At 32.6% G+C, this 13,581-nt stretch overlaps 1 protein-coding gene across 1 annotated transcript in view; it reads left to right on the forward strand.

Annotated features, from left to right (window-relative positions):
* The first annotated feature begins 283 nt into the window (after positions 1–283).
* The window catches only part of LOC143239284 (semaphorin-2A-like), a 40,799-nt gene continuing 27,501 nt past the window's right edge, over positions 284–13,581 (forward strand). Inside the window, exons 1-2 of the mRNA XM_076480213.1 lie at positions 284–831; positions 11,047–11,134. Of these exons, the coding sequence (XP_076336328.1) occupies positions 684–831; positions 11,047–11,134 (236 nt within the window). The 5' untranslated portion in view covers positions 284–683. The remainder of the gene's footprint in view (positions 832–11,046; positions 11,135–13,581) is intronic.

Genomic DNA, 13,581 nt, shown 5'->3' on the forward strand with positions numbered 1-13,581 from the left:
TTTTGTGATTTCTGTTTACTCTGGGTATCCATGGACACCTAGTGGATAACTGTCAGTATCTAATTATCGGTCGAAAGGAAGTTTGGTTTCGTTCTCTTTGTCCACTGTAGATGTCTATCGTGATAACGGTTATTCTTACGTTGATGAATGACGTCATGTAAAGCTCAATTACGATTGGCGGGCGGAAAAAGAGAAAACTCGTTAGATGGAGCACCGGTTGCAAATGGTTTTCAAACTGAACATAACTCTGATAGTTTAACCGTGTTAGTCACGACGATCTGAAGTCCATTAGCGGAGTTAATGATTTTTTTAAAATTACTTTTCGCAGAGTGGTAAATGCACCTGTTTTTATGCTGCTTAGGACACACTGTTGTTTAGAGCACTTTGTGACGTTGTAGCTATTTAACGGACACGTGACATCGTGACCAAATTGTTATAATAGCTAACGATTGATGTAGTAGTTTACATATTTTGTGTTTACTGGAACGTCTCCGACTTTGCAAGTGTTGACAGTGCTTCAGACACTGAGCCACAACCAGTTTGTTCAAAGTGGTGTAGTTCTTTTTAACACCCAGAATCCGGGTAGTAGTAGTGTTTTTATGATTCTATTTTCTCTGAGCGTTGTTTCACAGCATTACTGAACATTATTTTGATGAAAATATAAACTTACGATATCTGACTGAATGACAGCCATTATGTCTTCTCTTTTGGTCAGTTTTCTTATTACCAGCTTCATTTTGCAGCTGACCTATTATGGACATAGCCATAGATATCGGACTTGGCGGTTTAGGAGCTCTAAAGGAACCTCCGGTCACTTACGACACCAGAAAGGTAGGTGATTGATCCTTGTTAAACACAGAATGGGTTGTATGTGATCTTCTTACAACGAGTATCGAAACTAGATTTCGAGCCTTCTGACTCACCGCCGACCTTATCCTGTAAGCTCTAAATACAAACACATGATGAGGAAATAAAACTATGAACACACACACACGTTTAATATTATAGGTTTTATAGAGAAAACACACACACGTTTAACATTATAGGCTTAAAAAAGAGAAAACACACACACGTTTAACATTATAGGCTTAAAAAAGAGAAAACATACACACGTTTAACATTATAGGCTTAAAAAAGAGAAAACATACACACGTTTAACATTATAGGCTTAAAAAAGAGAAAACATACACACGTTTAACATTATAGGCTTAAAAAAGAGAAAACACACACACGTTTAACATTATAAGCTTTATAGAGAACACACACACATGTTTAACATTATAAGCTTTATAGAGAACACACACATACGTTTAACATTATAGGCTTAAAAAAGAGAAAACACACACACGTTTAACATTATAGGCTTATAAAAGAGAAAACACACACATGTTTAACATTATAGGCTTTATAGAGAAAACACACACACGTTTAACATTATAGGCTTATAAAAGAGAAAACACACACATGTTTAACATTGTAGGCTTTATAGAGAAAACACACACATGTTTAACATTTTAGGCTTTATAGAGAACACACACACACGTTTAACATTATAGGCTTTATAGAGAACACACACACACGTTTAACATTATAGGCTTTATAGAAATAGTTCGGATAGTCGCTGTGCTTTTATATATTTATTGCGATGTGGAACAGGTGTATCTGGGAATTTTTTAGCAAATCGCTGTCGCACTACATCTGTGTATCTACCACTTTTACTGAATACGTGTTCGACGAGCCATACACGTTGTTCAGTTGTTAAAACCATATTGGGATCAAAATCTGAAATATAATAACATATGATTACAAAACTGCACAGTGACTTCCCGAACACCCTGTATAATAATAATATAATAACATATGATTACAAAACTGCACAGTGACTTCCCGAACACCCTGTATGATAATAATATAATAACACATGATTACAAAACTGCACAGTGACTTCCCGAACACCCTGTATAATAATAATATAATAACATATGATTACAAAACTGCACAGTGACTTCCCGAACACCCTGTATAATAATAATATAATAATATATGATTACAAAACTGCACAGTGACTTCCAGACACCCTGTATAATAATAATATAATAACATATGATTACAAAACTGCACAGTGACTTCCAGAACACCCTGTATAATAATAATATAATAACATATGATTACAAAACTGCACAGTGACTTTCCGAACACCCTGTATAATAATAATATAATAACATATGATTACAAAACTGCACAGTGACTTCCCGAACACCCTGTATAATAATAATATAATAACATATGATTACAAAACTGCACAGTGACTTCCCGAACACCCTGTATAATAATAATATAATAACATATGATTACAAAACTGCACAGTGACTTCCCGAACACCCTGTATAATAATAATATAATAACATATGATTACAAAACTGCACAGTGACTTTCCGAACACTTTGTATAATAATAATATAATAACATATGATTACAAAACTGCACAATGACTTCCCGAACACCCTGTATAATAATAATATAATAACATATGATTACAAAACTGCACAGTGACTTTCCGAACACTTTGTATAATAATAATATAATAACATATGATTACAAAAATGCACAGTGACTTTCCGAACACCCACTATAATAATAATATAAGAACATATGATTACAAATCTGCACAGTGACTTTCCGAACACCCAGTATAATAATAATATAAGAACATATGATTACAAATCTGCACAGTAACTTTGCGAACACCCTGTATAATAATAATATAAGAACATATGATTACAAATCTGCACAGTAACTTTGCGAACACCCTGTATAATAATAATATAATAACATATGATTACAAAACTGCACAATGACTTCCCGAACACCCAGTATAATAATAATGTAATAACATATGATTACAAAACTGCACAGTGACTTCCCGAACACCCAGTATAATAATAATGTAATAACATATGATTACAAAACTGCACAGTGACTTCCCGAACACCCTGTATAATAATAATATAATAACACGTGATTACAAATATATATGCAAAAACGGCTCGTTTGGATTGAGAAAATGTTTTACATAGAATAGCGAACAACGTTTTGACTCATCGTCAGGTTCACAAAGAAAGAGGTAACTGACCAGAAGCTGACGACATGTTTGGAAGGGGTTGTGTAACTGAGTGTCGGAATGTAGAGGGCGGTATTAGATGTTTGAATATATAATTTATTTATTTTCTTATATTAATATAGGTATAAAATCGTTCCTTTATATTGGTTTATTTTGGGTTTAAGTTGTTGTATAAGTAAGGCTTCTTTAATTTTGCGTTTGTTTATGTTTGTTTCTTTATTTAGTATTTGGGTGTTTTCTATGGTTATGTTGTGTTTATTTAACGTGCAGTGTTCGAAAACGTGTGAAGGTGACTTTTTATGTTCTTTGAACCTGGTTTCCATTTTTCTACTTGTTTTTCCAATATAGAAGTCCTTGCAGTTATCACATTGTATTTTATAAATAATGTTGGTGTGGTGTTTGTCAGTGTAGTTTTTACATAGTATAGACCTCAGGTTTGTGCCTGGTTTTTGAATAAATTTGGTATTAACTGGAATGCCATATTTTGTTACTAGTTTTTGCCAAATGTTGGTTATTTGTCTGCTGATGTCGGGAATATATGGTATGCAGCAGAATATGGTTTCGTGATTTTTTGATTCGTGAGCTGTATTTACTTTAGTTGGTTGATTTTGCTTTCTGTTTAGGTGTGTGCGTATAATGTTTTCTACAGTTTGTGGAGGAAACTTATTGATGTTGATGAAGTATTCTTTTACTTTGTCTAATTCATCGTTAATTTTATCTGGTGAGCATAGTTTTATGGCTGTGTTTATTTGGTTTCTTAGTATGTTGAGTTTTTGTTTTGTTTCATGTGCTGAGTCCCAAGGAATGTATCGTCCAGTATGGGTGATTTTTCGGTGGATTTCTGTTTTGAATTGTGTGTCGGTTCTTGTAATTTTGAGGTTAAGAAATGATATTTGATTGCTTTCTTCCTGTTCACATGTGAAGTTAATATTGGGATGTATAGAGTTAATGTGATTGAAAATATTAAGTGTGTGTTCTGTAGATTTGAATCCCGCAATCGTGTCATCTACATATCTGTACAAGTATAGTGGTGGATGTAATGCTGTGTTAATTGCTTGTGTTTCAACTTGTGTCATAAAAATATTGGCTAGAACTGGTGATACTGGGTTGCCCATGCTTAGGCCATTTGTTTGTATATAGGTGTGGTTGTTGAACATGAAGTTTGTCTTTATCGTGGTGAATTCTATAAGGGTTGCTGATTGGTTGCTGGGAATGTCTATAGTTGGGTTAGGGTCTCGGATATAGAGTTCTAAGGCTATCTTGCAGGCTTCAGTGGTTGGAACTTCTGTAAAGACGGATATAACATCAAAACTGGCCATTAAGGCTTTATGATTAAGCTGATTTAGATTAGACTTGAAATTAAAAGAGTCTTTGATGAATGAGCTGGCTGATGTTACATATTTGGAGAATGCCCATGCTATGTATTTACCAAGATTGTAATTAAACGATTCATATGTGGACATTATTGGTCGTAATGGACAATCTGGTTTATGAGGTTTGGGGATGCCGTATATTTGCGGTGTGCGTGAGTCGGTTTTACGTAGGTAGGAATAAAGTGTTTGTGAAATTGTCTTGGCTTTTTTCATTTGCAGTAGTAATTTGTTCAGTTGCGTCTCGTGTGTCTTTGTTGGATTTGTGTGTATTGGTTTAAATTTGTTCGTGTCTGACAGGATGTTCTTCATTTTTTTGGTGTATTCATTCGTGTTCATTATGACTATAGCGTGACCTTTGTCTGCTTTTAGAATTTTTATGTTTTTGTCTTGTTTTAGGTTTTTAATGGAATTAATGTCTCTTTTTGTAAGATTGTTTTTTAGTTTTCTGTTTTGTGAAATTATGTTGATGGTTTTGTGAGAAAATTCTTTGAAAAAATCGTTTAAGATGTTGTTTTTAGGTGTTTCTGGAAAATATAAATTTGTAATTTTACCTGGGAAGTTTGGCTGTTGGATGTCAATAGAATTATCTAAGTTGTCTTCTTTCTGTTGGTTGTCTTTGGTTGTTTCCTTTGTTTTGTTTTATGTAGAAAGTATCACAAGTCTCCTGGCTAGATCTTCTAAACATGTTTTAATTTCTAAGGTTGGAATGTGCTAGGTGCTATTGCGAAGTTGAGTCCTTTGTTAAGTAGATGTATCTCGTCTGTGTTTAATTGTCGGTCGGATCTGTTAATTATGAGGTTAGTCAACGGTTTGTCGTTTTGGTGTCTTTTCTGTTGTTTGCATCTTAGTTTTTCTAGTTTTTTGTTGTGGCAGATCTTTTTGTCTCTGTCGTTCTTAGTATTGATTTGGTTTATGTTTCGTTGTACAAGTCTGTAAATCTCTGGTTTAATGCAGCATGCCAGTTGATGGTCTAGGTTCATTTTTTATTTTTGTAAGTCATGTAGTTCTTTGTATTTTGTGTTTAACATGGCTTTAAGTAGTTGTTTTTTTTCTGTGAATTTTGGATAATGTTTGTGTATGTATTAAAATTTTTTGATAGTTTTACCTTTACAAAATTAGGGTTAGTTGTTCCTTTCTACATTGTTGAATAAAATAAATGTCATTTCTTCTATTGATAATTCTTTGGTTTAAATTTCTTAGTTTCTTAACGATCGTGTGAGCGTGTACTGTTAATAGAGGTGTACGGTATGCTAGTTCAGACATAATGGTAACAGGTAAGTACAAATACACTGAGAAAAACATATATTCAAACATCTAACACCGCCCTCTACATTCCGACACAACCCCTTCCTAACATGTGGTCAGCTTCCGGTCAGTTACCTCTTTCTTTGTGAACCTGAAGATGACCGAAGAAGGTCGAAACGTTGTTCGCTCTTCCACGTAAAATATTTTCTCAAACCAAACGAGCCGTTTTTACATAAATATTTCTCTACAAGTGGGATTTCTCGACATAACTGAATATGATTACAAAACTGCACAGTGACTTTCCGAACACCCAGTATAATAATAATATAAGAACATATGATTACAAATCTGCACAGTAACTTTGCGAACACCCTGTATAATAATAATGTAATAACATATGATTACAAAACTGCACAGTGACTTTCCGAACACCCTGTATAATAATAATATAATAACTTATGATTACAAAACTGCACAGTGACTTTGCGAAAACCCTGTATATTTAAATACTTCCCATGTAATTTCATTTTAAAAAGTAAATTATAAAGAATATTCTCTGCAAAATTTGATTAAAAATAACCCAAAGAAAATGTACGTTTCGTGTCAGTTAAATACACATGCAACAGAGACTTTGTCTTTCAGGCTTAACAGATATTTCGTGTATGTGATTAAACGTGATTGGTTGTATTAATAACACATGTCTGGATAAGCTGTGAACTGTCCAACGTTTTGTAAGTGATTTTGAGTATAATTGACTCGGGTATCTATAAGGGGAAGAAAACATTAAATAATTACTGTTTTTCTTCTTGTTGTTTAAGGCTATTATTTAGAGATATTTAGATAATTCAACTTAACGTTTCTGTTTATAGATTACTATGTGTAAAAACAGAAAGAAATTGGGAAGAATTTTGTATTTAGTTATGGTTATCAATAAGTGACATTAGTAACAAGGTATGGTTACCAGTAAGTGCCATTAGCAACAAGGTATGGTTGTTAGTAAGTGCCATTAGCAACAAGGTATGGTTGTTAGTAAGTGCCATTAGCAACAAGGTATGGTTGTTAGTAAGTGCCATTAGCAACAAGGTATGGTTATTAGTAAGTGTCATAAGTAACAAGGTGTGGTTGTTAGTGAGTGTCATTAGCAACAAGGTGAGGTTACTAGTGAGTGTCATTAGCAACAAGGTGAGGTTACTAGTGAGTATCATTAGTAAGAAGGTGAGGTTACTAGTAAGTGTCATTAGTAACAAGGAGTGTTTGTTAGTAAGTGTCATTAGTAACAAGGAGTGTTTGTTAGTAAGTGTCATTAGTAACAAGGAGTGTTTGTTAGTAAGTGTCATTAGTAAAAAAATATGGTTACTAGTAAGTGTCATTAGTAAAAAAATATGGTTACTAGTAAGTGTCATTAGTAACAAGGTATAGCTGATTTTATTGCTGATTTTTCGAGTTCGAAGCTGATAAGTTTTGAGTTCGAATATCTGAGATACCAAAAAACATTACTCACACTTTAAGCTGTGGGTGAGTTATAAAAGTGACATCTGATTCCTTAGCGTGAATGGTGGAAGCAAGGTGATGTTTTTTGTGTATCTTTCATTTGATCAGTAGATCACAATTATAGACAGTGGTAACTAGCATTAGTAACTTGGCATTAAACACAAATTAATTATTGCATAAACGTTCTCACCAGACCATCAAGAACAGTAGTATGGACTGTCATGGCTAGGTGGTTAGAGGGCACTCGATTCGTAATCTGAGGGTCGCGGGTTTGAATCTCCGTCACAACAAACATTCTCACCTTTCCCGTCGTGAGGGAGTTATAATGTGACGCTCAATCTCACTATTCATTGGTAAAAGAGTAGCTCAAGAATTGGCGGTGGGTAGTGATGACTAGCTGCCTTCCTCCTAGTCTTACACTGCAAAATTAGGGACGGCTAGCGCTGATAGCGTTCGTGTAGCTTTGCGCGAAATTCATAACAAACCTGAACATGACTCAGCACATGAAACAAAAAAACTCAACTTATTAAAAAATCAAATAAACACAGTCACAAAACTATGTTCACCTGATAAAATTAATGATGAAATCAACAAAATAAAACAACACTTTATTAACATCAACAAATTTCCTCAAAAAATTATACGCACACATCCAGATCAACAACACAGTCAACAGTAAATCCCAAGATACAACAAACTACAAAACCTTATATTGCTGCATACCACATGTTCCTGACATCAGCAAAAAAAATAACCAACATTTCGACAAAAGACAACATTCAGTAAACACCAAATTTATTCAAAAACCAGGTACAAAACTGAAGTCCATACTACGTAAAAACTACTGAAAAACACAACACCAACATTATTTATAAAATACAATGCAACAATTGCCACAACTTCTATATTGGTGAAACATGCAGAAAAATGGAAACCAGATTCAAAGAACAAAAAAAAACAAAAACATCTTCACAAGTTTTTGAACACTACAAATCAAATAAACACAACATAACCATAGAAAACGCCCAGATATTAAGTAGGGAAACAAATATAAACAAACGTAATATTAAAGAAGCCCTAATTATACAGCAACTAAAACCAAAATTAAACCAATATAAAGGAACACCTTTATACATTTGCTAATTAATAACCTAACATCCAACTACAACGCCCCCTACAGTCTGGTACCTGTTTATATTATATTCTAGTCTCTAAGACATGTGTCCGGCAACAGTCAGTTGCAAACTCTTGTTGTTAACCTGAAGATGACCTAGGAAAGTCGAAACGTTCTCTGCTTATCAATAAAAGTGTTAATACCCATACCAGCCGTTCTGAGATACATTTTTATTTTAAGTGGGTTTCTCGTCATCAAGAAACCTAAACATAAAGTTACATCTGAGACGATCTGTGCTGTCCTTACAACGACTATCGAAAACAGTTTGAACCCTCAGATTTACTGATCAGCCAATAGAAACGAGAGAGGCTAAAATTAGTATTATTGTTATATGTAGTCAAAATATATCTGTTATAATTTGTATTGAAATTATATAGTAATAGAGACAATTAGTAGAAGACAGATGTATAATACTTTAACACCGCTTTTATTCCATATAATGTATTAAATGAATAGTAAACTTTCATCCAATAAGAAGTGTAATTCAACACAGACTTTATCACAAAATTATTTAACAGAAATCTGGTGTGTGTGTGTTTACCTCGTATAATGTTATGGTCAAGGTTTAGCAAGTACAGAATACATCAACTCACGATAAGACAGCTAGCGCTGATAGCCTTCGTGAAGCTTTGCGCGAAATTCTATAAACAAAACAAGCAAATACAACTCATCCAAACACTGGACAAACAACTCAATATGCATACTCTCCCAGTTGGTCAGTGATAAGTTTCACAATACTAAAATCAGAACTTGGAGTCCATCTTGTGGACAGAGTGCAAACAGCTTAATTTGTAGCTTTCCACTATAACATTACCAGGAAGATGAATACAAACCTGAATGTTTTGTTTGTTAAAACACTGTATATTATTTCAATCAGGTCTGCTTCATGACGCGAGAATTATTGTGATTATTTACAAATACATACATTTGCAAAACTTCTTTGGCTCCAAGCAAGTGCAAAGTAAACGAATCCGAGGCCCTTCATAGCCAGGTGGGTTAAGGCGTTCGACTTGTAATCTGAGCGTCGCGGGTTCGACCAAACATGCTCACTCTTTCAGTAGTGGGGACGTTATAATGTGACGGTCAATTCCACTACTAAGAGTAGCCCAAGCGTTGGCGGTGGGTGGTGCCTTCCCTCTAGTCTTACTCTACAAAATTAGGGACGGCTAACACATATAGCCCTAGAGTAGCTTTGCGCGAAATTCAATAAAACAAACAAACAAACAATAAGCGAATTTGAAGAAGTGTACACCACACTCAGACGATGTGAACTCGATACGCAATACATTTTTTATGTTAATTTCTTGTAGGAGCAAAATTAGCTTTATATTTATTGTCTACAAAGAAATAAAACACAATCAGTGATGTCGAGAAACCCACTTGTTGAGAAATTTATATGCAAAAACGGATCGTTTGAGTTGAGAAAATATTTTACATAGAAGAGCGAACAACGTTTCGACCTTCTTCGGTCATCGTCAGGTTCAGAACCTTTCTATTATAAAGTGCTGAACTACACGTTATTAAACCACTTTCACTGGATGTTTCTATTATAAAGTACTGAACTACACGTTATTAAACCACTTTCACTGGATATTTCTATTATAAAGTACTGAACTACACGTTATTAAACCACTTTCACTGGATGTTTCTATTATAAAGTACTGAACTACACGTTATTAAACCACTTTCACTGGATGTTTCTATTATAAAGTACTGAACTACACGTTATTAAACCACTTTCACTGGATGTTTCTATTATAAAGTACTGAACTACACGTTATTAAACCACTTTCACTGGATGTTTCTATTATAAAGTGTTGAACTACACGTTATTAAACCACTTTCACTGGATGTTTCTATTATAAAGTACTGAACTACACGTTATTAAACCACTTTCACTGGATGTTTCTATTATAAAGTACTGAACTACACGTTATTAAACCACTTTCACTGTATGTTTCTATCATAAATATTGAACTGTACGTTATTAAAGCACTACTACTGTAGGTTTCTATTATAAAGTGCTAAACTACATCTTATAACTCACTTTCATCGGTTTAGCCCAATTATTTACCAATTTATATGTTTCGTGGGGGGTGCATGAAATAAAAAATACGAGAAATATTTGACATGGATATTTTTACTTTAATATTTCTAATATTGTTTGACCAGTTTTTATATTTTAAGGCATATTCATACATACAAGTTACATTCACGTATGAGGCACACGTATGAGTGGTGAAGATTAGTTAGTAATCCCAGGTTGTTTAAGTATGTGCAAGTTTACATTACCAATTTAAAGGGGCATTTCACTGCAGGGGTAGAGCTGAGAAGGGTCGTGTCTGTAGTTACATTTCCTTGTTTATTGGCTACATAGATAGTGTATCCACTTCATAATTAAAACATAAACATGGGTAGTTAATATATATAATATAGTTTTATAGACTAAAAAAAAAATTATGATGTTTTGTTGAAGGATATTTCATTAAAGAACCTATTTTGTGTCCAGTGAAAAAGTAGAGAAACAAAGTGTAGCCAGAGAAACTATTTGTCTGTAATAGCGTCTTTTTGTGAAACTTATATGATAAAGAACTTACACGTTTTGTTCCTTTTATTTCATCAGAGATTTTAATTTTCTTCAGAACAAATCTACGACTTCAGTTGTGGCCACCTATACTACAGGACTCTCTATCTTGATTCCAGTCAGGAAACTCTCTTTGTGGGTGCTATGTAAGTACTTCTATTGTTTCCCTAATGAGCTGAAATGTGAAGAGGAAGCTGCTTGTGGACGTAATCCTGCTCATTACCTTCGTTTTTAGATACCCGTTTTTCTTGGTTTTTTCTGGTTATATTTGGCGGTATTTGTGTTGCAAGGACAATGTGAAATGTGTTAATATTTGTGTCGGTAGAATAATGTTAAAATTGTTAATATTTGATGGTACTTGTGTCGGTAGAACATTTATAAAATTGTTAATATTTGATGGTACTTGTGTTGGGAGAACATTTTTAAAATTGTTAATATTTGATGGTACTTGTGTTGGGAGAACATTTTTAAAATTGTTAATATTTGATGGTACTTGTGTTGGTAGAACATTGCTAAAATTGTTAATATTTGATGGTACTTGTGTCGGTAGAACATTGTTAAAATTGTTAATATTTGATGGTACTTGTGTCGGTAGAACATTAATAGAATTGTTAATATTTGATGGTACTTTTTATGGAAAAATATTATGAAAATTGTTAATATTTGTGTCGATAGAACAATGTTAAACTTGTTAATATTTGATGGTACTTTTTATGGCGAACATTGTTAAAATTGTTAACATTTATTTCGGTTGAACAATGTGAAATTTGTTAACATTTTATAGTACTTTGTTGGAAGAACATTGTTAAAATTGTTAATATTTATTTCGGTAGAACAATGTTAAAGGTGTTAACATTTGATGGTACTTTTGTTGAAAGAACATTGTTAAAATTGTTAATATTTGATGATACATGTATCAGTAGAACAGTGTTAAAATTGTTAATATCTGATGGTACTTTGATGGAAGAACATTGTTAAAATTGTTAGTATTTGATGGTACTTGTGTTGGAAGATCATTCTTAAAATGGATGATGTTTGATTATACTTGTATTGGTAGAACAGTGTTAAAATTGTTAATATCTGATGGTACTTTGATAGAAGAACATTGTTAAAATTGTTAATATTTTTGTGGGTAGAACATTGTTAAGAGTGTTCCAAGTTCTTTCCGTCAGTGGTTTCAAGTGTTCGATTGAGTAGTATTTTGTTATTAAAGCTATTGGGATTTAACGCTCTTATTGGGTAGATCATAAGATGGGGGATAGTTTTAGATACTTGTGAGTTTGATATTCAGCACAAATTTACCTAATGATCTGTCTGTAATGTGACCATTACGGGTTTTATCGCTTTACGACATACCACTCTGTTATCAACCAGAGAAAGGAGTTGAGTATTTGTTTATTTTTTATTTTCGCGCAAAGATAATCGAGGACTATCTGCGCTAATCGTACCTAATTTAGCAGTGTAAGACTAGAGGGAAGGTAGCTAGTTATCACCACCAAGTGTCAACTCTCGGCTACTCTATTATCAACGAATAGTGGTATTGACCGTACATTATAACGTCCCCATGGCTGAACGGTGAGAATGTTTGGTGTGACGGGGATTCGAACCTGCGATTCTTATTTTTTCGAATCAAGCGCTCTAACCCCCTGACCTTGCCAGGCTGGGGTTGAGTGAGTTTAAAAGGTAAGCAGGAAACAACTGGACATTTTGGCTATTGATTTTGATTTGCTAATAAATTGCAGGAAAATAAGCTGAGAAATATTTCAATCTGATAGTTATTGAGGTTTGTTAATAAATAAAATAATTCAAAATTAATTAGGAAGTTGATTACCTTTTTCAAGAAGAAGATTTAAAGTTTCTTCATATTATTTAACATTATTACTTATTTTGTTATTTAAAGTTTCTTCAGATTATTTAACATTAATACTTACTTTATTTAAAGTTTCTTCAGATTATTTAACATTGTACTTATTTTATTATTTAAAGTTTCTTCAGATTATTTAACATTGTTACTTATTTTATTATTTAAAGTTTCTTCAGATTATTTAACATTGTTACTTATTTTATTATTTAGTTTCTCAAGATTGTTTAACATTGTTACTTATTTTATTATTTAAAGTTTCTTCAGGTTATTTAACATTGTTACTTATTTTATTATTTAGTTTCTCAAGATTATTTAACATTGTTACTTATTTTATTATTTAAAGTTTCTTCAGATTATTTAACATTGTTACTTATTTTATTATTTAAAGTTTCTTCAGATTATTTAACATTGTTACTTATTTTATTATTTAGTTTCTCAAGATTATTTAACATTGTTACTTATTTTATTATTTAAAGTTTTTCAGATTATTTAACATTGTTACTTATTTTATTATTTAAAGTTTCTTCAGGTTATTTAACATTGTTACTTATTTTATTATTTAAAGTTTCTTCAGGTTATTTAACATTGTTACTTATTTTATTATTTAGTTTCTCAAGATTATTTAACATTGTTACTTATTTTATTATTTAAAGTTTCTTCAGATTATTTAACATTGTTACTTATTTTATTATTTAAAGTTTCTTCAGATTATTTAACATTGTTACTTAT

The sequence above is a fragment of the Tachypleus tridentatus genome, chromosome 2 (assembly GCF_004210375.1).
Source record: "Tachypleus tridentatus isolate NWPU-2018 chromosome 2, ASM421037v1, whole genome shotgun sequence".
Lineage (NCBI taxonomy): Eukaryota > Metazoa > Arthropoda > Merostomata > Xiphosura > Limulidae > Tachypleus > Tachypleus tridentatus.